The 27,259-nt window shown below is 34.9% G+C and overlaps 2 protein-coding genes across 3 annotated transcripts; one reads left to right on the top strand and one right to left on the bottom strand.

Annotated features, from left to right (window-relative positions):
- The first annotated feature begins 4,625 nt into the window (after positions 1 to 4,625).
- On the top strand, positions 4,626 to 5,579 carry LOC111370456. The gene has a single exon (XM_022992170.1). The coding sequence runs from the start codon at positions 4,641 to 4,643 to the stop codon at positions 5,460 to 5,462; it is 822 nt and encodes a 273-aa protein (XP_022847938.1). The 5' UTR covers positions 4,626 to 4,640; the 3' UTR covers positions 5,463 to 5,579.
- A 397-nt stretch (positions 5,580 to 5,976) lies between these two features.
- On the bottom strand, positions 5,977 to 9,420 carry LOC111370458 (protein LSD1-like). 2 transcript variants are annotated; one of them, XM_022992172.1, is made up of 7 exons: positions 9,264 to 9,420; positions 8,679 to 8,792; positions 7,643 to 7,753; positions 7,277 to 7,389; positions 6,684 to 6,761; positions 6,522 to 6,593; positions 5,977 to 6,394 (listed from the first exon to the last, which is right to left on the bottom strand). In XM_022992172.1, the coding sequence occupies exons 2-7, from the start codon at positions 8,788 to 8,790 to the stop codon at positions 6,362 to 6,364; spliced, it is 519 nt and encodes a 172-aa protein (XP_022847940.1). In that variant the 5' UTR covers positions 8,791 to 8,792; positions 9,264 to 9,420; the 3' UTR covers positions 5,977 to 6,361. The 2 variants fall into 2 exon arrangements, with proteins under 2 accessions (XP_022847940.1, XP_022847941.1); XM_022992173.1 differs by lacking the exon at positions 9,264 to 9,420 and adding an exon at positions 9,110 to 9,219.
- Positions 9,421 to 27,259: the final 17,839 nt, after the last annotated feature.

Below are 27,259 nucleotides of genomic sequence, written 5' to 3'. Positions count from 1 at the left end.
AGGCACAACTGGCTGACAAATTTGGCCTACTAACTTATTCATTATTTCGTTCAAAGTATTCAGTTGTTTGACCATGTTGTCATAATGTACATTCCCATTCTGGGTAAGTCTTTCCATATTATGGATATTTCGTAGATTTACCTATTCAACGACATCTTGTGTGAGTTCTCCAAGTAATGCACGCATGGTTCGAGAACTCAACTCTGTCATTGGTTCGTAACGACTATGATTGCTCTGATTCTGTCCATCTGTTCGTGGGGAGCTATGCTGCTCTTTATATCGCTCGATCACAGACTGGACTCCTCCCTGACTTGCTGCTTCCTTATCGAATTTTTGAGGCATATTGTTTCACCTTTTGTATCTTCAACACCAAACACCAAGGTCCCACCGGGCATGCCAAATTGTTTCACGTGGGTAGTCGCTAACAATTAAAAAGGGATCAGACGATTGTGTAAGGAACAAACATCTTGAGACAAAGTCCCAAAAAGGGGTACTTTATTGGCGATGATTTTACAATTGGAACTAAACAGAATGCCTCCAAGGGGCGCAAGCACACGAGTATTGAAAAGAAATGAGTCTAAACTAAGAAATTGAAATTACATATTCTTTGTTTTAGAGTGTTTGATTCGAGGTCCTTTGCTCTATGTCTTTTCTTCCTTTTATATTCCCTTGATGATCTCTTCATGATCAATCGCTTAGAAACTGCTTAATTGCTTTATAACTGCCCACTTTCTTCATGGCGGCCAACTTATTGTGGAACTGTCGTCTCTAACTGCTGCCACTGCTTCTTTGTCGTTCAACCGTCTTCAACCGAACTCCTTGAATCGTGGAACGTGATAAGATTACTCAATAACTACTTCGATAACTGTACTTTTGAATAACCATAACATCTTATATTTGCTAAGATCCTGGGCGATTCAAAAGTTTGGGCGAAAACAGGGTCATAACTCTGGCCGACTGCAAGGCACTTCATTCGCTCAGATCTTGGGCGTCCTGCAAATTTGGGCGATGGTGTTACCGCGTTCATGGGCTTCCACTACATTTATTAATAACCATATTTGAGCCTTTATCCTCAATTGTCCAGTTGGATTTTATTTTTTGGGCTATTCGATTTGGACTGCACTTTCAGCGTGTCAACACATTCATAGCTAGTGCAGCCTTACCATATCTTAACTAGGGATGTATCTTCTAGCTAAGCTTTTAAAATTTTGGTACCTCTTTGATGTAGATTTGAAAAATGAAATTTTTAGAGAATCCGTGATTACAAAGTAAGAAAAAGTTATTGATTCACATGAAAATTATTTTATTGAAAGAATATGTGATTGAAAATGAATTTTAAAAAAAAAAATTTTAAAAATTTGTATATAACGTCGACTTGATTTTACGTTACATTACACCTACCCCACACGTAGCCAAAATTGCACATGAAAGGGAATTTGAGAAGCTGCCCAAAAAAAAAAAAAAAAAGAAGAAGTAAATAAATAATTAAATTAAAAAAAATAGCTTGATATTTGTATTCAGATTACACACACTGCACGTTGGAGCATGACATATTTAAGAAGAAAACAAAACTATAACTGGGATTCTCCGAGTAACTATGATGCACAATTCAAAAAAAGGAATCAGAAGCATCCTTTCATGTGATCTACAATTATAATTTAATCAGACCATTATTTAATTATTTTCATACTATTATTGAATTAAATAATTATTATGAATCGACTCCCACGACTTCGTTTAATGACAGTTCAACTCAAATTTTTGTTTAATTGTTAATCAATATCGGGTACACTTGCCTAAATATGAGCGGCCGTCATCCCTTGACGTCAGCGGCTCAGCTACTGGCCACCACGCTTGTCGCTTGCATTTACGGCTGTCAATATGGACGGCTGGGATCGATTGGCCCGCTGTATTTTTGGCCTCAAATTTTTTATTTATTATTCCATTATAAAATATTAAAGTTTAATCCAATGTTTATATTTAAATAATTATGTTTTCTTCAGAAAGATGATATCATCATCATCGTCATCAACTTTTCAAGCAAAATATAATTTAACTAAGAAAATACGGATTCAAAAGCCTCCTATGTATAGCCTTCACTTTGCCTTTGTTAAGGAATAAATTTTACATTAAAAATATAGTATTAATAAAAATGAAGTTAAATTGGTGTTATTGTGAGTCGATCTGATGTTCCAAAGTGAAAAAAATTGAAGGTTAAAGAATTTAAATTTTTGAGTTTTTGAGCATCCAAATGCAAAATGCAATTTACGTTGGCTTCTTTGACATTATAGAATGTATAGTACTCGATTTGTATTAATAAAGAAAAAAAGAAGTTAAAATCACGTTTACTGTGAGTTGAAATATGTTTTCTCAAACTTAATCTTAAATATTTCTTAATTCAAGATATTGGCGTATATTTAGGATTAAGTTTATTGCTTGTAATTCAAATAAAAACTATATATTACAGTTGAATCATGCTACAAGTACAAAAAAAAATTGACAGAAAATTTTAATAGACAACACATTATAGGAATTGATTGAAAGGTAGAAAGAGAATAAAGAAATCAATTCATTCATCTACGACCACGTCAGTGTATGTAAAAATTCTATTAAAATTACCTGTACTCGTATCTTTTTCCATCATAGTTTACACTTTACAGACAAGAGGGATATTGTGGTAGTGGTGGAGGCCGACAGTGATCTTGGCTTTATGTCTCCCTACAAGTTGCTTAAATTATCAATTATTTTTCATCCTAAGAGTCTGATAAGAAATGGACAATTCAAATTCAGTTTTTAGAGTTAGCTAAACAATCAAATTTAGATTTGGTTTCAAAAATATTATAGAATAATATTTCAATTATAACGTAATTTATATAAATTTTTGTGTTTAAAATAATCAACGGTTTTATCATTTAGTCCTTATTTGATGGGGTTAAAAATCATATTTTTAGTAGATTTTAATAAAAATTGATTAAATGTGTGATAGAAAAATTATAAGTCACAAAAAAAATGTGGTTGAAATTAATTATTGACTTTGACTTAAATTCTACCAAACAGCGGCTTAAAATAGAAAACTTTCATGGGCCAATAAATTTCCAAAGCGGAGATAAATTGGTTTAGGGTTAAGTGTTTGAGATAGATGAGAAGAAAGCCAACATCAATTGTAGTTTGTGAGTTTACATGCCTCTACGATCGATAAATTTACACAAGTAGAGCACTACATGGAGAAAAATTGAGTGAATGTAAATTAATTATTTTTTGAAGGTCTCTTATTATTTGACCATGTTAGAGAATAAATGGATAATCATACTCTACACTTATTTTTAAGTTTTCATTTTGGGATATATAAAAGATTCCAAATATTAGGTCGGTATATGAAGGATTGTTAGCCGTTAGGGATTGTTATATATGTACAAACTAAGAGTCTTGACATCATATTTGTAGTTTTTTTCTTCAAAATGAAAATATGTGGACGTAACTCTTGCATTAAGATAGAATGTGTTGGCTATCAAATATGTAGGGTGGATGCTTCAAAGATGGCATCTCTATGGGAATGATCCTCATTGAGATTGGGGTAGCTTGGGAAGGCTATTTTCAATAGAAGATTGGTTTCGTGAAGTCATCGAACTAATAATATGGGCTGTCGTGGACGTTAATTATAAAGAAAGTGGTGGAATATGATATAAATTGTATCCTACATTTTTAATGCTAAGACTTAGTGAATAACATTCATTTACAAGCTGATTTTAAGAGTGTGTTCTCTTCAACCAATATGGTTGTTACAATTTCAATAGAGTTTCATATTCCTAGAAATCAAAATTGTGAACCATGAAAATGGAGTTAGCTATTGCGTGGGATTGCAATGGTCTTCAGACTCTATATATGCAATTTGTTACTCGAGCTAAAGTATAATCGAAACATTGAGACTTACATAGTCCTGTGTTTATATTATGTCACTCTAATATGATATATAAACACTTTTTAGGGACTATTTTTAAAATATATAGCACCAAATACAACTCTCGTATTAAAGCACCAATAATGCTACTCGAACAGGGCAAATGACAAGGGGGTTAATAGGGTTGTGTGACAAGATGAGATTGGGTGGTGTATATTTTATATATTTTTTATGTATTAACACGTGTCTCATCTGTCATTGATTATGTTGTTGAGTCCGTCACTAAAGCATCCCTCTCCATCCCTACTTCACTTGCAACAAAATCTATTGTTTGATTTGGAGGATGAATGAGATAAAAAAATATTGTCCTAAACTCATAGGAACTACAAATCCCTAGAAATCAAAACCATGAACCATTAAAAGGGACTTAACTATAGTCATCGGAAGGTATGCCATTCATAGCAGTCACAATGATTTGATTTTTCATTCTAAATATGCATTTTTTTATTTTTTTTATTTTTATTTTTGCTTTGTGCTACAAAATAAAAGTTTGAGATTAAAATGCTCGGTTTCAAATATTGCATACCAAATTGTTAATAAGTGACTGTCAAAGTAAACGCAGAATTCAAGAAACGAAGTTCGTTAAGTTTCCCTCTCAAAGCTCAACACACACACTTCAACAAAATATATTGCAGAATCTTTATTTTGATCCAAATTTGCCAAGAAATTCCAAAACGTTCCGATGGCAAATTGCTTCTTTCTTTGCCTAGTCCTCGTGTTGACAATTATGGGCGCCACCACCGGCGTCCACCTCGTCTCCGCCGCAAACCCCCCTCCACCATCACCATTTCCATCTTCAACCCCACTTCCCCACCAACGTTTTCCACCCACCACTTATCTGCCAACATCTCCGCCGCCGCCGTTGCAACTGGCGGAGATTAAGAAACAACAGTTGAACAACATAATCGACGCACTAATAGGGGCCGGAGACTTTTCGGGATGGATCAATTTCCTCTCCAACACCAACCCATCATCTCTGTCATTCACCGCCACGTTCTTCGTTCCGAGCAACGACGCCATTTCTCAGTTCCCAACCGCCACCGCCTCCGGAATGAACTTCGACCCCTTTATTGTACCTTATCATATAGTCCCACAGCGCCTCTCTTTCTCCGATCTTCAACGGTTTTCCATCCTCACGCGCCTTCCCACTCTCTTCTCTTCGAAGTACATTGTCATCACCAACAATTCTCGATTCAATTTCACCGTCGATGACTCTCTAGTCACCCACCCAGATATTCTTGTGAACGCTGCTTTTTCAGTTCATGGAATAAAAAACGTTCTTGATTACAATGTATACGGCGGCAACGACAACGGCCTCTTTTCACCACCACCGCCGCCTCCAGACAATACAACAGCGCCGATCCTTGTACCACCACCGCCAAATGACACAAAACCAGCGGGAGAAACTATTCTTGACGTGAATTTTGGCGTGGCATGTTTCTGCGATGTGTTCGTCATCATTTTTTGGGTTGGTTTTGCTGTTTTTGCGTCCAAGATTCATTGAAATCCACATATATTGATTTGTTTGGTAGTCATAGTTAGAATTTGTATAAAGCAAAACGAGAATTTCTTGCTCTCTGTATAGGTTATAGGCTTCTCTGTTTCTTGATGGCTTCATTGATCTTGACAATGTACTTCTATTCTTTCAGTATCGAATGATTTGATTGAAATCTAACAAGTACAAGAAATTTAATTTTTTGTTTTTGTTTTTGTTTATCCTGCACAACGTGGTGGTGCGATCGCCCAATGCTGAGACACCACCTCGATGGTGTGTGGTGGGCCACCTACCAAGATGGCCTCCCTTATTGGACGGTTGCACTGTTTTCTACTGAAGTATTTCTCCAGCACAACATAACTTGTCATATTTTTCCGTTACATATACATCACAACTTATAGATTTGTTTACTAACAAATAATGTGGCCAAAATTGATTCTAGAAAAATCTCAACCAAATAAAAAAAAATTCTCATTTTCTTTTAACACCTCACCAATCTGCAAAAAGTTGGTAAATGATGATATACAACAAGCATTTTCCATTTTCCCATAAGCAAAATATGCAGAGAATTTACCCTATGTTGTGGTGAGTTGAACTCTGGCATGGCAATGTTCTAGTAATGTTCTTATACATCACAAAGTCTTTTGTTGATGGCAAACACAATTATTCAGTAGCATAACACCACAAATGACTCAGACTAAAATATCAACACTCCACACTTGTTTACTCATATAGTACAAAAAAAGTCCCAAGTCTAGAACTTTACAAGTAGAAATTTTGAACTTCAATACTTATCTTTGCCAATGATAAGAACAAGATATCTCTATATACCCGGTTGAAGCCAAGTTCTTGAAATAGCCATTTATTACTGAATAGTGCACTGGATGCAATCCATTCCGATAAAATTCCTATGTTGTAATTCCAACAACAACGTTGCTCACCTAACAAATTACAATTACGTCACACCGATTAATCTTCTGGGCTTTCAACAACAAAATAGTAAGAGAAACAACAAAAATACAGAAATGTGCAAACGAAAAAATTGGTGGGAGATGTGAAGTAACTCACCAGCTTGCCACTTTCATCGACGGTCATGGGATTCTGAACGACGACTGTTTGATTCTGAGTACGCGATGTAGCCTGCATCGGAAAGAGCAGTTCAAATCATTGAATGCCACATCAGGTTATTGCAAGTTCAGTGACTATATGATACAAAATCAACCAACTCACCGTAGAGGTAGCCAGATTTGATGCAGTTGAGTTTCCATCAGGTCTTTGCACAGGAATTGGGATTCTTGATTCACCCATCTGCAGGAAAATAAACAAGTTAGCAACAGCCTAAAAATGTTATATGATATTTCATGATTAGACTCAATAGTAATATTACACATTTTGCAGAATTTAAAAACTCAAGAGGATCACAAACAAGAGATCCTTAATGCAGTAGAAAGCAAACACTTTCTTTCTCATCTTTGTAGATCCCAGAGGAATAAATAGAGAAAGGAAAAGCAGCCGAGCAACCAGTCGAATCGATTTCGTCCGACAAAGAAATGATCATTCAGTATTTCCCTTTCTTTTGAAAGGGTATCAGACTCTTGATTGAATGCGCTATGCATGGGAGGAGATCAGCTAGTCTTTTTTGGAACCTTTTTTGGCTGATTGTATGGGTGATTAGGCAATCACACAAATTCTATGAAGCATTTACAAAAGACTTCAGAAAAGGAGAATAAAATAAATGGTGTCTGCCGTCAGGAATATATATTGAGCATTGCCATTTTGTGAGCTAGGGTATTATTGCATAAAGTAAACACCAAGGTACTAACATTGACAGCTGTGATGTACTGACAAACAGCACATTTAACTGACGGAGCTCCAGCTGGATACATCAGCATAGTTCGACAGTTTCCACAGTTTACATGAGCAACGTGATTAGATGCTGCAAATCCATCATTCAGCAGTTGATAGTTAATGACTCGAAGATAAGAGCATGCCTAAAGCCACTCAAGACAGGAACTATCCAATTATTAAACCAGGGTGAATATAATAGAGGATATTTCACAATCTGTAACTTCCAAAAACATTTTTAAAGAGCATATCAAACCAATTCTGAAAAGAGGAAAAGATTAACAATTTAGATAGATTGAGATTCGAGCATATGTAATAAAAATTCACTGTTAAAACTTTAGTACCAGGCACAAGGTTCACTGTTCGACAGCAGGAGCATCTGACACTGGTAGCCCCCCGTGCATGCATAAGTAAGGTACGACAACCTCTACATATCAGTTGAGCCATTTCCATTCCTGAAAGTTGTTGTAAAACTTAGGAAATATGTCCATGACCAGAAAAAGAACAAAATATGTAATAAACATGCAAGGATGTTAAACAAATGCTTGCTTGGAAATCAATGTGCCTCCAAGAAAACATAACTACTAGCATACATGATAGATTAAGACTGTACTCGCTCAAATGTTCTCAATCTTAGGTACTCCTATAGCAAACAGCATATTTGACTCATAAACTCGTGTAATATAGGAAAAAGGTCTTATATGCCAACCACTCTTGACCTGTTGATTCATTCACTATAGAAAAGAAATGCATCCTTTGTAAAGGTTCAAAGCAGAAACATGACTTAATTCATAGTAGCAACGTTAAGGAATATTTTGGATCCTTAAAACATACTTGACTATGCACAGAACTTGTTTACGACATCAGTGAAAGCTATGAAACTAAAGGGAAGATATATGGAATAACAATTACAAGCATTCTGCCGAGCTTCAAACGAGCTGGCTTGACTAGAAACAGAAGAAAACAAGGATAATAGAAAAATCTACAAATAAGGTGCAAAATAATGGCATGAAATCAAATACGAACGAAGTGCAGCTCCGACTGAGAACGATGTGCATCCAGAATTTATCAAGCCTGCAGGTAAATTCTCCGCCTAAATCTTCTAAAATATTCTCAACTTCTCACAAACGGTAACAAACAATCAACACATGAAAAAAAACCCAGGAAGACAGAACAAACTGAAGCAAAACCAAATCCACCAACACTCTGAACAAATAGAAAATCTCAAACTTCGACTTTAATCTGCATTTATCTTCTTACTTAACCTTGTCCATTCATGCAATGACTGACTGCAGAGAACACTAAAATTTGATAGCTCAGAATGTTCTTAACTTTCTGATGTAAAATAGCAGCACATCTGAAAAGAAGAAGTGACAATACCTGGTGGTGGAACAGCAGTAACTGCATTACACAATGCACAGCAAACATTTGTAGCTCCTCTGGGATAGAGGAGGACAGTCCTGCACCCACCGCACACTACTTGGCTCTGCATATCTGCAAACCCAAAATTTAGTACAGACAAATCATAAGAACAACTGAAACTCCCTATTCTTTTCCAATTGATTCACATCAAATTTCTACATTCAGGAATTTCACATGACCACAAAAGTAGGCCATATAGACCGTGTAAACAACATAAACCAAACATCTCAAATCCTCCAACGTTTCAAATTAATTCAATTCCGTAGTAATAAATGCACAAAAAACAACCTTTTACTATTTTTACCCATTAAACAAATCCAAATAAAACCCATGAAAATTATACGCACGACTGAAACAAGAACATATTAAATTCAATAAAGAAGATTCACCATTATTTTAAACCCACGCCAATACTGATTAGCCGTAAAAAAATCGTAAAACCAAAGCACTACAACTTTACAATTTTAAAAAATTCGCATAAAACCAATTACGAAATTTCAACCCCTGATAAATTGAAAAATTATCAAAAGGAGAATATCTTACCCTATGAAATTACTATTAACAGAATTTTGAGGGGATAAATGGAAATCGTATCTGTAGGTTACTGTAATTATTAAAAAAATACAAATGCTTTGATTTTTTTCCTATGTGGAATTGGGTTGGATTGGATTAAATTCGGGGATTATAAATGTTCACCTTCGGAAATTGCAAAAACGACAGGGTTTTGGCTTTTTCTAGGGGAAAAAAAATGTTCCAACTAAGAAAATACAATGGTTTGGAACTGTATTTGATTGATATTGAAAATATCGCATAAAAAAAATATTTTCCTTGTTGTGAGGAAAACAAAAACAACCTCCCCCAAAGAAAATATTTTTCTTAAAAAAAAATAAAAAAATTAGACATATCTTCAAAAATTGAAAAATATTTTCAACGAAAAAAATAACAATCGAACATCTAAAGTAGGAATTTGGATAGAAAATTGATATTTTTCATAGAAAATAAATATAATCAAACACACCCTTAGTGATGGCAATTCGAACCGTCAAAATCGAAAATCGCGGTTAATCGAACTGAACGAGACAAAAAAATCGAACCAATGCTACAATAGGATGAGTATAATATTTAATTTTAATGACCTGGTTCAAGGTGGGTATTTACGTTTCGACCCACCTCGAACCAATTCCCGTTATTATTACTACTATTTTTTATAAGTACTCGTTAAAAAAAATAATTGGGCAATTAAACTTTCCATCACTCTTTCTATGAATGAAGATTGTATATAAATTGAGGTCATAATTTTTGAGTTATTAAGTAAGAATCAAGTTTAATGCATAAGGATCAAGGGACAAGGATATTACTTATTATTGTTATGCTGATTATATTCTTTATTAAATTCGAATTTTGCATTTAGGAATTGGAATAATGTTTTTATTTTCATTTCGGATATTATTTGCTAATTTGACTTAGTATTGTATTTTTTGTGTATTTATGTGTTATATGAGAAATTGAGAATATGTCAAATGTGAACTGTGATATTAAAAACTAATTTGAGTATTGTGAAATGTAATTATGTGATTTGTGAAAATTGAAAATGAGAAATTAGGGAATTTTTAATTTGTAATAAATAGGTGTTGGGAATTGAAAATTGAAACTTTAATTATATTTTAAAATTAATTTTAATTCTAATACAGATTGTGGAATTATTTTTTCAACCGATGTCCCAACCTTGTTTTTGTAGTGGTGCATCTAATCCTGTGACTAATTCTAGTCGAGCAAACGATTTATTAAGCATTTATAACAAAAAAAAAAAGTCTCATGTATCATTTATTTTATATTACTTCGGATTGTATTGTACTATAACTTAATATAAATATACGATTTTTACATTTTAGTGTATTTACATATAAATATAATAATTTTTAATATTATTTAATTTGATATTAATAAATGACATTCGTTATACGGTTGTTGACTGTTGACGATCAACGATCGTCCTAACTAGGTTGAAATTCTGGATTTGCCCTGAATCGAGATGCAAATTAATTGATGGTTCATTGATGATTTTAGCCAAATCGACTCCAAACCGAACCATTGCCAATCTTAACTTCTTTCCTCTTTCAATTATTAGTTTATTACACATGACGCAACTCCTATTAATATATAATATATACTTTCTTCTTTTTCCTTCTTCTTTAAGTTTAATTTTCCTATCTATATAATTAGGATAATCAAAGTCCTTTAGCCTTTCAAATTGATAAAAAGTCATTGTTCAACTATAATTTATAAATTGTTTAAAAATGATCAAATCGATTTTATCTTCAAGGGTAATGAGCACAAAATGTCTATATTTTTTAATGTTATTGTATAAAACATCCATACTTTTATTTGTTGACATTTTCACCCTTATTTCAACCTTTCATTGTAGAAAACGTTATTTCATCATTTTTAATGTAAAATGCCTAAATACCCTCCAATTTAAATAAAATAAAATAAAAATAAAAAATAAAGTACAATTTTACTCCTAAATGTTTTAAAAAGTACAAGTGAGTCCAAATAATTATTAAAAGACCAGTAGTAAAAGTTATGTTTTGGCATTGTTTAGTTTCCACCATCAACTTCTAAAATAAGGAGACGAAGGATAGTTTTGAAAGTTTGCTTTTGGTGACTCTATTTTAAAAATCCCCATTGCCATCCTCGTAGGTTTTAAAGCTATGCAATGAAGGACGTTTTGGTGTAAAATCCTGTCTTTCGATTTCTATATACTTGCGTCAATAAGTTGATTATACTTTTAGTACAAACAGGGGCATTATTTAAATAATAAAATAATTAATTTCACGAAGCTAAGTGTCTACACTCCTCAGCGCGAGTGTTGGTACTACGATACTCATGAAGAAAATTTTGTGTGTTTTAGGTAGTTCTTTTCCATTTTTTTTTATCCATCTCTATATTAATCTAATGTAATAAAGACTACAAATAAGTAAATCGAGCACGTAACGTCATACTTGTTTGTTCGGGTAATTAGCACAAAACGTCCCTAACTCTTAATATTATTGTGTAAAACTTCCATACTTTTTTTATTTTTTTTTTTTTTTTTGTATTTTCATCCCTATTTTCACGTTTCATTACCAAAAACGTCATTTTCATCAATTGAAATGTAAGGACGTTTTGCACATTATAAGCCAAACGTAGGGACGTTTTGTCCTATTAAGCCTTTTAATAATATTTGAACTCACTTGCACCTTTTAGAACATTTAGGAGTAAGATTGTAATTTTATTTAGTTATTTATTTTATTTAAATTGGAGGGTATTTTGATAATTTTACATTAAAAAATGGTAAAAAATGACGTTTTCTACAATGAAACGTAGAAATAAGGGTGAAAATGTCAAAAAATAAAAAGTATAGACGTTTTGCATAATAATATTGAAAGGTATGGACATTTTGTACTAATTACCCTTCTCTTCAACTATCATGAAAAGAATAGTTATTAGACAGTGCTAAAGTTTGAGTAATTACAAAAATGATCAATGAAGTTATCTTTCTTGTGGTAATAATTACTTAAATTTCTAACTATTGCATTAATAGTTGCTAGGTCGAAAAATTAATATTAAGCCCCTCGTTTGGTAGGAAATTTTCACCCAAAAAAATAATTTTTTAATCGTTATTTCATTATTACAGTCATTATTTTTTATTTTTTCACTCTTAGGTAGAACACATTTTTCTCTTTAATTGTTGAAAAATTAATTCTCATAATCACCACCGAAAAGACCCTAAGTTCTACATGGCACATCAAGTGTCAATATGTTACTAAACGGGGTTATTTATTATGTCAAGTTAGCAAAATTGGGAACAATATTGAAGATTAAACACATTCAAATGAAAAAACATAACGCAAATTTGGTTTTGGTTTTTGGGCATAAATGAAAGTAGCATTAACATAATAAATGGTGCTATTTTTTTACCGAATAATTTTTAGTGTAATAAATAGAAGCTCGAGTGACAATTATCGCAAGAAAATAATCATTGACTTAAGTGACTCTTGCGGAATTTATAAATACTACTCGCTTATCCACTACTAATTCGAGTATATTTATAATTTAAATCATTTTTAAACAATACCCTAACATACTTTTCTGATTCTCCATTACGAAGAAAATCGTCTACACAAATTGAAATATAGATTCTCATCCAACCCTAAAAGATTAAGAAGCTAATTCCCCCACCCACAAAAAAAAAAAAATGAAATTTATTGTCTCAGTATATATTTTGCTGTGGGAGTGAGTGGTTAATCTTATTATCAAAGTGAATAAATGACTTATTTTAATAATACAACAAATGAGAAAAAAACTGCGTTGGAATTGTTAGCCATTACATTACATTACATGATTGAAAGAAAACATTGTCCTTCATTCCTAAGGAAAAGGTTTGTTCCATATTCTTTTGGTTCCATACCATGCAAGCACCCAATAAAGTTCTCCGAACCAAAACATTCTAAAAGAAAGATTCAAACCCATCTTTCAAAGCAATTTATCTACCTTCTCGACGCCTCTCACATGTTGATATGAACTCAAATTATTCGTATTGAAATATTAGAATAGATAATTATAGCATATAGGCTCGATGAACGAAGCCTTGACCTCTAAATTGAATTTTCGAGAAACTTAAAACTCCAAGAGCATAAAATAACAATTTCTTCCCCATTTTATTTTTTTTTCTCTCTTTAGATAAAGATACAAAATACATGAAAATGTCTACTAATTTTTAGATGATCGTTTCTAACTCACAAACACCTATTGACTAATTCCTACTAAAACAATTAATAAAATCCTAAAATTGCAAAATAATTAATAATTAAAATATATTTTCTAAAAACAATATTAAGATACATGTTGTAAATTAATTATCATTTGTGAATAATCAATGTACTCTTGCAGCCATAATTATAAATTGTAAATAAAAAAGTTTTAATTCTCAATAAAATATATACAGGTTTATTGACTTCTTTATTTTTTTTTTCTTCTTAGTTTATAACATATTATCAGCACGAAATTCTAATCATTTGAGTTAGCCAAACTCATTCTTCTTTCTGCTCGCGAATCTCTAACCAAGTTGAGCTAGGAAAAGTAAATGGGCATTACACCAAACCATACTTTAAATATTCAAAATTAAAGTTAGATTGGAAGTTTGATATTTCAAAAATCAGAATTTTTTTTAGATTAATTATTTAAAAAACATCTAATAACTTTTTATTGCACGTATATTAAAAATTGGAAACTGTATATTTTGTAAAATCTCCCTCCACGTTTATTCCATAAACTCTCTACACGTTCATTCATGTCTTCATATTCTGCGACTACCACCCCCGTTCATTCAAGCCCTAATATGCCACAACGAGATTGACGAACCCAAGAAAGCCAAATTAATCCAAGAGTTTAGAATTAATTAAAAAGAAAGTCGAACCAAAAAATCCAACAAGAACGACGCTTGAAAGACCCCTTGATCACGCAATCCAAGAATTAAATCCGGTTGTTTGAACGCCACAAGTTAACACTTGATAAGTTCGAAATTGTTCAATGAAGAACGATGAAGAGAAGACAATACGCTTCACTTTAATTCAATATCAAATATGTCAAAAGTTGTTACAATTGAATGAAAACTTCTATTTATACTAAACCTAAAAATTAGGTAAAAATCGTGCAAAAGTTGAGCATAATTTCCAAAGTATGGAAAAGAATAAAAAAAAAAAACTAACAAAATATGGAAAAATACCAAAAATAGGAAATTTGCCGAAAAATTGGCCTATGCGACCGCACCGTGCAATTCCATGCGGTCACATGGTTCAAACAAGATGCTTCCTTTGAGTTTCGGTAGACCACCGTGCAACCACGAGCGTGTATGCCTGTGCGACCACACAGGCTTAAAATTTCCCGGCCTTCGATATTAAATTGATCCAAGTTGATTCGACCTTCAACCTGAACATGAAAGTTGCTCCATTTTAAGTCCCGAACATGGTGCCTTCAATCGTTGCCTTGACGAGCAATCCCATCGCCTCGTTGACTCGTCTCGTCTTCGATTGCGTCATCGGTCCGCCATCGACTATCAACGGGTCTCGTCTCATACTTGCCTTCGTCGGACTTGACTCCTGGGTCATATCATCCACTCCCTCTTCAAAAGAATTCGTCCTCGAATCTAAACCTACATCAAACAGAGAGAGATCAGATACATTAAAAGTAGCCGAAACATTATACTCACCTGGAAGGTCCAACTTGTATGCATTATCATTTATCTTTTCAATAACTTGAAATGGACCATCGCCCCTTAGTTGCAACTTGGACTTCCTTTGCTCCGAAAATCGTTCCTTCCTAAAGTGCACCCAAACCCAATCTCTTGGCTCGAATGTCACGCACTTCCTACCTTTGTTCGCCTGCGACGCAACCAGCTTACTTTTGTTTTCAATTTGCACTTTTACCTTTTCATGGAGTGATTTAACCAATTCTATTCTATCTACCTTCTTTTTGCCATCTAAACTACCACGTTCATTCACAGGTAAAGGAATTAAATCCAAAAGAGTTAGTGGATTAAAATCATATAAAATTTCAAATGGAGAATATGACGTAGTAGAGTGAACAACTTGATTGTATGCAAATTCAACAAATGGTAGACACTCCTCCCAACTTTCAAATTTTTATTGATTACTGTGCGGAACAATTGTGTCATGGTCCTATTCACTACCTCAGTTTACCCATCCGTTTGTGGGTGGCAAGTTGTGGAAAATAGTAATTTAGTACCTAACTTATCCCCACAAAACTCTCCAAAAGTGACTTAAAAATTTGACATCCCGATTTGACACAATGCTTCTAGGAACCCCATATAAATGCACAATCTCTTTAAAAAATAAGTTAGCAATGTTCGTGGCATCGTCCATTTTGTGACATGGTATAAAATATGCCATTTTGCTGAACCTATCTACAACCACAAAAATAGAATCCCAACCCCTCTTAGTCCTAGGTAAACCCAAAACAAAGTCCATCGAGATATCAACCCAATGCTCACTAGGTGTAGGTAAATGTGTGTACAAACCTTGAGGTAAAACCTTAGACTTGGCCCTTTTACAACCTATGCATCGACTACAAATTTGCTCAACATCACTTTTCATTTTAGGCCAATAAAAATACTCCTTCAATATATCTAAAGTCTTTTGAACCCCAAAGTGTCCCATCAATCCACCACTATGTGCCTCCCTTACTAACAACTCCCGAATAGAATAATTAGGAACACATACCTATTTTCCCGAAATAAATACCCCTCATGCCTAAAGAACCTATCAACCGCCCCTTTAATGCATGACAAATAAATATCCGAAAAATCAACATCTTTTTCATACAGTTCCTTAATATGTTCAAACCCAAGTAACTTAGAATCAAGAGTAGTTAACAATACGTACTTTCGCGACAACGCATCCGTCACCACATTTTCCTTACCTTGCTTATATCGAATGACATATGGAAACGTCTCAATGAATTCCATCCACCGCGCATGCCTCTTGTTCAATTTACCTTGTTCCCGCAAGTGCTTTAGTGACTCATGATCGGAGTGTATTACGAATTCCTTCAGCCATAGATAATGTTGCCAAGTCTCCAAAGCTCGAACAAGTGCATAAAGTTCTTTGTCATATGTAGGATAATTTAAAGCAGCTCTACTCAATTTCTCGCTGAAATATGCAATAGGCCTCCAATCCTGCATTAAAACTGCTCCAATCCCTATTCCTGATGCATCACACTCAATCTCGAATGTTTTGTCAAAGTTAGGTAATGTCAAAACAGTTGCTTCACACAATCTATCTTTAATAGTATTAAATGCAAGTTTCTGTTCATCGCCCTAAAGAAAACCTACACTCTTTTTAACTACTTCCGTGAGTGGTGTTGTGATAGTGCTAAAATCTTTCACAAAACGCTTATAAAAACTAGCTAACCCATGAAAACTCCTAACTTTCGTTATGCTTTTACGTGTCAGCCACTCTCTAATAGCTTTTATCTTTTCATCGTCTACTTCTACCCCATTAGCACTAACTACAAATCCAAGAAATATAACTCTATCCATACAAAATGTGCATTTCTTAAAATTAGCATAGAGTTGGTCTTTCCTTAAAATAATTAGCACACATTTTAAATGTTCCAAATGCTCTCCTAGGTCTTTGCTATAGATTAAGATGTCGTCAAAATAAATTACAACAAATTTTTCTATAAAAGCACGTAAAACATGATTCATTAAGCGCATAAAAGTGCTAGGTGCATTTGTGAGTCCGAACAGCATAATCAACCATTCATATAAACCATATTTAGTTTTAAAAACCGTTTTCCATTCATCACCCTCCCGCATATGAATTTGATGATACCCGCTTTTAAAATCAATTTTAGAAAATATGCAAGCACCATATAATTCATCAAGCATGTCATCTAAATTAGGTATAGGGTGACGATACTTTACCGTTATGTTGTTGATAGCCCTACAATCAACGCACATTCGCCATGTTTCATCCTTTTTTGGCACAAGCAAAATCGGTACCGCACAAGGACTCATGCTTTCCCTTACGTAACCTTTGCTCATCAACTCCTCCACTTGCCGTTGAATTTCCTTAGTCTCCTCGAAATTACTTCGATAAGTCGGTCGATTTGGAATGACAGCTTTGGGTATGAAGTCAATTTGATGTTCAATGCCTCGAATAGGCGGCAATCCACTTGGTGCATCCTCTAGAAATATATCGTCGAATTCCTACAACAAGGACTTAGCCAAACTAGGGAGGTGTGGGTTAGTTTCCTCAACATTGAGGAGTGATTCCTTATAAATGAACAAGATCATCTCTTTTCTTTCAACTACCGTCCTCCTCAAATCACTCTCTTTTGCAAAGAAATTCGCTCGTATTTTCTCTCTTCTCTCGGAACACTCTCTTTCTTTTCTCTCTTGTGATTGCTCTCTCTTTTTCTCTCTAGTGGCTATCTCAACATTTTCTCTCTTTTTCTTTAACTCACCACTTTTTCTCTTTTTTTCTAACTCCTTGGTTCTCCTCTCTTCCTCACTTCTCAATTTTAATTGGTTGTCATAGACTTACGCCGGTATTAATGGCACAAGAGTAATGGTCCTTCCATCCTTAATGGAACTATATCAATTTTTATACCCGTCATGCATAGCCTTCCTATCGTATTGCCATGGTCGCCTCAATAAAATATATCCTGCTTGTATTGGCACCACATCACACACTAATTCATCCTTATGACTCCTAATTGACAAATTAATTGACACTCTTCGATTCACTCTCACCTCGCCACTCTAATTCAACCATTGCAATTTATACGGTCTCGGGTGTCTCAACAATGTTAAACCCAACTTTTCTATAAGAGATACGCTAGCTACATTAGTGCAATTACCACCATCAATTATAACACTACATACCGTATTGTTGACGTGGTATCGAGTGTGGAAAATGTTCTCCCATTTCAACTCCAAGTCATCTGTTTTGATTTGAATAAGAGCTCGTCTCGTGACTAGTAGATCCCCAACTGGCCCTTCAACTTTTTCTTCTTCACTAACATCTTCCAACACCGGCATGTCATCAAACTCGCCATCACTATCGCTCACTATCTCCCCATTATCCCCCAACACCATCGCCCGTTTGTTTGGACATTGAGAAGCAATATGTTCCGTTCCCAAACACCTAAAACATTTGATGTCCCGATTGCACGACGGTTGTGCCTCCGATTTTGATATCGATTTGCTAGCGTTTTCATCCTTACCCTTTTGCCAATCACTTTTACCTCTAGGTGCAACCCCATTTTTGTTGTTGTCATCCCACTTCGATTTCCATGTTGAATTATAATTCGAAGTACCCAATGGTTACCTAGACGTCCCCTTCTTCTTCAATTGTCTCTCGACCTTCATTGCCACATGTAACATGTCCTCGATTTCCACATAATGTTGCAACTCTACAACGTTTGTAATATCTCGATTTAACCCATTCAAGGACCATGCCGTGGTAGCTTCCCGATCTTCCTCCACATTAGCCCGAATCATAAGAATTTTCACCTTGTGATAATCCTCTACACTTTTCGACCCTTGATACAAACCTTGCAATTTTTGATGGATTTCCCTATAATAGAGACTCAAAACAAACCTCCTCCTCATCAACATTTTCAACTCATCCCAAGTGCTAATTGGCCTTTCCCGACCCCTACGCCATGATGAAAGTACTTGATCCCACTAAGATATCGTGTAATCCACAAATTCAAGCACCGTCAATTTTACCTTTTTCTTCTCCGAATAATTATAGCACTCAGAAATCATCTCAACCTTCCTTTCCCACTCTAAATATGCTTTCGGGTCGCTTCTCCCTTTAAATTGTGGAATAGTCATTTTAATAATCCCCAAATTTCCATATACTTCATCCCACAAGTTATTTCTACCCCGTCTATCCATCCTATCGTCCCTATGTCTTGCTCGACCCGTATCAATGTTATTTTCCTCAAAATCATCATCATCATCACTATGATACTCATCCCGCCTTCCTCTCCTAGATTCACGCCTACCCAGCCCCCTAGCTTTAGACATCTCCACTCGTTCCCAGCTAAGATTAGCGATTGTGGTACCTATTTGCACCATCCATTCCCCTTGCCTATCCACCTTCTTCCTAACATCACAAAGTACCAATTCAAACCTCCGTATCATGTCCTTTGATGCATTGTTGTCATTACTATTTCGGCTTGAGTTAGAACATTCTCTTTCCGACATCAAGTCACACAAATTTATATGCCTCACAAATATATCACTCGAAAACACGCAATATGGCTTTTTCCCTCTATTAAACTCACCACTCAGCCTCTTACCACTCAAAGTCTCAGTCCAAGCACTTCAAATAACCAAGAAAACTAAATCAAGTGTTTTACCGGGAATTCAACAAACCGAATAATAACCAAGAACTTGAGACTCAAGGAATTGAATTAGGTGGAATAGATGATTGTTTTGACAAGAATATGTGAATAGACTCATAGTAAAGTAAAAAATTGGCACAATGCAATAGTCCAAATCACACAATTCGAGAGTTATTTTTTTGTGTTGGTAGTAAAAACAAGAAATAATAATATCAATTTTTTTGTACTGTACGGATGAACAATAACCGTACGATGAACAATACTTTTTTTGACCTTTTTTTTTTTTTACCTTTTGTAAAGAAATACGATCAAACTACCAACAACTCAATGAATTGAAATTGATGATAATTGAACGACACAAGAATGACTCAAATGACGAAGAACACAAGAACAACGAATAAGAAATAGAAAGACTTAACGACACGAGGAACGACAATAGAAATTGGGAAGAATGAAGAAAACAAGAAAAGACTTAACAAGTCGTGAAAAGATATAACCTTCAATTAATTTGGAACCTGGCTCTGATACCAACTGATGCGAACCCCGTAGCAACGTTGACTACGAAACCCACAACGAAATTGACGAACCCAAGAAAGCCAAATTAATCCAAGAGTTTAGGATTAATCCAAAAGAAAGTCGAACCAAAAAATCCAACAAGAACGACGCTTGAAAGACCCCTTGATCACACAATCCAAAAATTAAATCCATTTGTTTGAACGACACAAGTTAACACTTGATAAGTTCGAAGTTGTTCAATGAAGAACGATGAAGAGAAGACGTATTAACTTTAATTCAATATCAAATATGTCAAAAGTTGTTACAATTGAATGAAAATTTCTATTTATACTAAATCTAAAAACTAGGTAAAAATCGTGCAAAAATCGAGCATAATTCCCAAAGTATGGAAAAGAATCAAAAATTAACAAAATATGGAAAAATACCAAAAGTAGGAAATCCGCCCAAAAATTGGCCTATGCGACCACACTGTGCAATTCCATGCGGTCGCATGGTTCAAACAAGATGCCTCCTTTGAGCTTTGGTAGACCACCGTGCGACCGCGAGCGTGTATGCTTGTGCAACTGCACAGGCTTAAAATTTCCCAACCTTCAATATTAAATTGGTCCAAGTTGATTCGACCTTCAACCAGAACATGAAAGTTGCTTCATTTTGAGTCCCGAACATGGTGTCTTCAATCGTTGCCTTGACGACCAATCCCATCACCTCGTTGACTCGTCTCGTTTTCGATTGCATTATCGGTCCATCATCGATATCAATAGGTCTCGTCTCACACTTTCATTCGTCGGGCTCGACTCTTGGGTCAACTTCTCTCCATCCCTGTTGAACTGCACACTGCAAAAATTTTAAGGAATGACTTGTTCAAGGAGTGGAAAACGAGGGAAGAAATATAGAAGCCATGATTCAGATATAAGAGGCAAACGAAAAGTTGATGAAGTGAAAAAAGATTCCCCTTCTAAAAGACACAAATCTATACATCCGATCATAACTCCGTTCAGATACAAGAGGTAAATGAAAAGTTGATGAAGTGAAAAAAGATTCCCCTTCTAAAAGACACAAATCCATACGTTCGGTCACAACTCCATTCACGAAGAAAGGGTATTTTCAATCTTTCAGTTTTTCATTCATTTCGAGCATACCTCTGAACATTTTAATCGAGAGATAACGTGTATGGTTGAAGCATTTTGATTTTGTGAGATATGTTGCATTCAATTTATACTATGTAATTGTAATCAAAATGCTGTAATTTAGAAAGGGTTTTTATTATTTTCTTGTAATTTAGTTGTTCAATCGTGACTTATGTAAGGGGATTGTATCGTTTTCTATGTGTGTTGTTCATTTCTGATTTGCTATTGTTTTTAACTAGAATTCCATTTGTGACCAACTATTACATTTTTTAGACCAATTTGTAGGCCTGGAGAATTATTATACCGGAAAAGAGCTAGTTTTCGGGTAAAATTACAATTACACCCATGAAGGGTATGCTGACAAATTTCAAAACGAATATAAATGAAGCCCAATGTCGAATATTGCACGTGTTTTTCCCACTTCCTGGAAATCAATGTCCAATCCTAGCTGATACATTACTTTCTATTGAGACAGGTGCAACAACCTAATGAGAGTAAATTGTGGTTTAATATAGCCGGAAGATTTGTAAGGTTCTCAATTTCGGAGTTTTGTTTAGTGACTGGGCTAAGATACGTTGGCAGCGTCGATACAAGTAGGATGGAAAAGACCCATTCACATTTGAAAAATGTGTATTTCCCAACATTGAAAATTGTGACTCATGAAGATGTTAAGGAAGCATTTCGTATTGCGAGTGACATTCTGGATGAGGATGTTTCTATGCTAACGTCATATCTATCTCTGAGAGATTACAAAAAGGCTATGGATCACTTCTTATTCATACTCATTGAACATTTTAATGCGACGAATTTGTTCCCATGAAGTAAGTTGATGTTTGACATTAGTAAATTCATTAAGGGAGGGGTTGAGTAAGAGAACAACCTATTATAGACTCAGAGGCTTGCTGGTAGCGTTTCAAGTATGGATTTACAAAACAATTCCAAGTCTCGATGGATAAATAGCTAGAAGGATATCCAAAGTGTACCCTCAAATAAAAAATTGGATGGTTGATGAACGCCTATCGGCTGCTAAGCTCGAGAGGCCTGAATGCTTCTCCAATCCGAGTACAAGTGACTATGTGAATCAATACTTGTTCATCGTTACATGTTACAGATCATATTGAGTAGGTCACAAATTAATTTCCTTAAGTCACAAATCACATTCATTAGGTCACAGATCCTATTCAATCGGTCACATCTATGCATATATGTCACAGATCATATTGCGTGTGCTGCCATCATAGTGAGTGTGTTACATTTCAACTTCTATAAGTCACAGAAATTCAATACAGATCATAGGCATTTTTACAACACGCTTGACGTTGTTATATCACAACATATGTTAATGTAACTGTTGATTTCAACATATATTCATATAGCATCACAGTTTAACACTATATTTGATCATTCCTGGATTGTTGTTTTGATGCCATTAAATTTTCTCTATGTTCCGAATGGCAGATGGAAATTTGTGACTTAGACCTCCTAGAAGTTGAAATGGCAATGCCATACATGACGGAGGTGAGGTATGACAAACATGTTCAACCTGATCGTTCATGTGGGAAGAAGAGAAAATGTGGTAGCACAGACCAATTAGTTCATCGTGCTCAGACCAGTACAAAGCCAAGTGATTTGGAGGTGAAACCATCTATTCCTATGCTTATGATAATTGATGGAAGACTAGGACACTCTAATGTGCACATTGATGATGATGATTTTGTTGACTCCCCACCTAGATGGCAGGAGGCATCATTTGATGGAGACTTGTCGTGTGGAGAGGGTAAGTCAGTTGACACAACTGATCCGCATACACCTGATTCAGAAGTCAGCCATCAAATAATGTAAGTTCTTATAGTTTTATCTATCATGACAGTAGTCCATTTATGGTTATCAAATATTGTTGACACGGTCATTCATTATAGGTCACACATCTCAATTACTAGGTCACACGTTATATGATATTTCAATATGGTTCATGGGTCACTGTTTTATTCCATTTTCCTCCATCATTAGTTACTTGATTATAGTTATTCATATGGTGCAGGTGGTTGAGGAACTGAGAAAACATTTTAGCGAACAAATATCTGATCTTTAGAAAAAAATCAGTTGCTCAATAGGCATCCAGACGATGCGGTCACAGATGTCATCGTTGAAGTCTGATCAGCAAAAGAAACTAAACATTATTGTTTGCATGTAAGGTAAAATTCATACAGACATGCCAGACATCAAATCACACGTGTAATTTATGTCCAAACCTGTAACCGCATTGATTTTTAGTTCGATGGAAGAAATTATGAACAATTTAGAGAGAAATCAGGGCCACACACTATCGGATAATCTGGACCAACAGACAAAGTTGATAACTCGTTAGTTACATCATGATATGTTGAATGCTTCATATTTGTTGTAGAAATGCAATTTTTTTGCTACTTTTCAAGCTACAAACGTGGAAAAAAACGTTGATTCAAAAGGCAAAGGCAAAGTTGACTCGATGGGTGAATTTGAATTCACGTATTCTCTTTAACCTTCATCGTTCAATCTGGGTGTTGGATATACGTAACCAAGCCAACTGGAGGTAATGACATCTAAAGAAGTGCAAGTGCATGTGAACTCCGTTATATCCAATGTCTTGAAAGAGACGGAATCTACTGAGCATGAAGTATCAAATAATTCAATTGTACTTGTTGAGTAGTGTATGTTACAGATTACAACACATATTTTTTATACATGAGTCACCTGAGGTGAGGAGGGCTCCAAAGTCGGCTAAAGTACTTCAATCTCAATACGTTGTCGATGAAGGGAAACAAAACAAATCTTCAGGAAACGTATTAGTCTTCAAGTACTACAATCAGCATATGCAGATATCGTTGACTTTTAGAATTGGTTTCAAAAATGATATAAACTTCAAAATAAATATGAAATAGTTATCATATTTTTCATACTTTTCCGAATAATGAATCATTTCTTTTTGTCTACAAAAAGAAGTTCAATGATAAAGACAATTTTATTCATCCACCTTTTTCTATCAGTCAATACCTGGTAGGAAACAAGACATGGTGGTACGAACTTATATCCAAGGAGGTGTCGTTATGTAGTTTGGTACGTTGCTAATTACAAGTCACATCTCTAATGGACAAGTCACATTAGTCATTGCATAATGGTCACATCACATTTCTTACTTGAATCTTCATATAAAACACACTGCACACACAGGTCACTCGCGCAATAGGTCACATGTCACGCATGACTCACAGGTCATTGCATAATGATCACAACACATTTCTTACACTGATTTTCATGTAAAACACACTGAACACACGGGTCACACGTGTAGTATGTCACGGTTCATTCCATAAAAGTCGTAGGTTATACGTATATTAGTTCACCGAATACTCGTGCAGTAGGTCACAGGTCGCGGAAGAGTCATCGCTTATATGTACAGTAGGTCACAATATGTGTTGCACATAAAACACATCTCTGCAGTGATCACAGGTCTTAAATATGTTCACAGACCACAGGTTATTGGTTACACATCCTTACGTTTGTCACAGTTCATATTATCTGTGCAACGCACCATATTCATGTCGATTTTATGACTTCCTAATTGTGTATCGTACTTGCATCTTGTTAGCATATGGATGTGTGCTTCTACAATATATGTCAATTAGCAAGAAATGGGAAAATGTCAAGTTCATCGCTACCACAACTGACTCGTTGTTTCAGGCTAAGATCAAGAACATATATCCCAAGTTCAAGCAAGATGCAAATGTTGTTGTGACAGATGAGAGGCTGATTGATGACATTACTAATATAAGAATTCAATTGAGCACTCTATGGGTTGAAGTAGACCTAGTGTTTATTCCACTTTTGTCTACCAATAAAGTACATTAGATGCTTGTAATGCTTGCATAAAGAAGCATATGTTACTTGCATTGAATTCAGCCGGAAGACATACAATGATGTCAAGGTCTGTATTGAAATTGAACCCTTTGTCAAAATGATTCCACACCTCATGAAATGTATTGGAATATAGAAAGGAGATTCCATGGAAAGGTAAATCTTGATTTCTTCCTTCTCCAGCAGAAAATTTTGTATGCTTTTTACTACCATTTTACAGTTAACCATACTATTACATACTGGAATTCATACCTAATAGATCGATTTTTGTTCTTCGGACATGATTGTGGCATATATGTGGTCAAATATGTGGAATACATGCTTCCTAATGACATAGGATCTATGTCCATAAAATTTAATGTGGGCAGAGCATGGCTAGATATAGCATCATTGTTGTTTAGATATCAGAAAATGAGGAAAGCCACAAGGAAGGTGCAGCAAACTGGAGGATCAAGCATTGTTATAGAGTGATAGTTCAATGTGCAGTCACAAGTTGTAATAGATGGAAACATGTTCTTCCATTTTGGAATTTTTTTTGTAATGACTACGTACTTGGTACTTTTGATTGTTTATATCTACCATTACAGTAGTTGTTGGAATACTTCATTACATTGTCTTGAAATGATTAATTATATGTCATATTCCGCATGATTGATGATGTAACATTGTCCAGATCTTAGAACTCAATGCAAATAGTCACTTGTTGGTGTGTGATTCTGTCAGCACGGGTGACAGATAGGTTTATCCCCTACCTCACACTGCAACTGAACTACTGCCATGTTTACAGATTGTTGGCAAATAGTCGTAAGTCATTGCACAGTGGTCACAGGTCATAGATAATTCCTTAAAAGGTCACAACACAAGTCACATATCATAAAAATAGTCACAGCACATTTTGAAATCACATTTTCATGTACGCCACATTCTAGACACGTGTTATTATCATGTCAGGTCACATATTCTTATTGAAAAGTCACAGGTCATTGCATAACGATCACATAAAATTTCGCATACAGGTTTTCATGTGTGACACACTGCACATGCGTGTCATACGTACAGTTGGTTATATATTCTGACTACATAGTCACAGGGCTTTGCATTGAAGTCACAGCACAGGTCGCAGATCCTATTCTACAGTCACAACACACTTATGAGTCGAAATACTAGATTTATCAGTATAAAATCTGAACATTCTATTGGTAATGATTGAATCAATATGCGTATTCTCTTATGTTTGGCCTCCTACATTACATACAATCAATGAATGAAAAAATAAAGAAATTATAGCATTTAGGTTAATGTATATTGTTAATCTTCCTGCTTTTCTTTTCTTTATTCTTCGATTAACTCTGACTTAACGGAACTAAGTTGTTGCATGTTCTGCAGTTGTGACCACTTTCATCTCACCGTCCACATTTGACAGTTATGTTCTCTTCATATGCTGATCCGAATGCTAATCAACTATTTCATGGATATCGTCTGGCACTATCTATTCAGCTAGATTTTCAATGGGAAAAATGATTTCTTGGTATGTATTTTTGTAAGCTTCACTTGTGCAGTAGTAAGAACAATATTCATATGAATCCATCTTCATACTTGAAAAAATAGCCAAAGCGTGTAAACAAAGTAGTTGATCAACTTGAAGCATCCTACATGGCATGTCCGATTTTCTATGTCAACAATTAAAAATGAACTTTCACTGCTAATGGAAAACATTGTCTGATTAACAAGAGAAATATGCAATTATTGATGCAAGTTATATACACAATAAGTCACGTAAACAAATTTTAGGATACAAATGAAAGTGCATGTCACATACGTGTGTTACATTGTACAAATACCACAGTATAGGTCACAGCACAAGTAACAAATCTTGAAATTGGTTATAGCACATTTACGAGGGAAAAAACCAGAATCATCATACTACAGTTTAGGTCATAGAGAAGATGTCGAAAGTCACAAATTACATATTAGGTCACAGTATTTAACATTATCCTCAAGTTTCTCATATCAGTGCTCATTTCCCTCATCTGCCTCAAGTTTCTCATATCAGTGCTCATTTCCCTCATCTGCTTCTCATAC

Source organism: Olea europaea, chromosome 21 (genome assembly GCF_002742605.1).
Source record: "Olea europaea var. sylvestris chromosome 21, O_europaea_v1, whole genome shotgun sequence".
In the NCBI taxonomy this organism is placed as follows: Eukaryota; Viridiplantae; Streptophyta; class Magnoliopsida; order Lamiales; family Oleaceae; genus Olea; species Olea europaea.
This window is presented reverse-complemented; position numbering and strand designations above follow the sequence as displayed.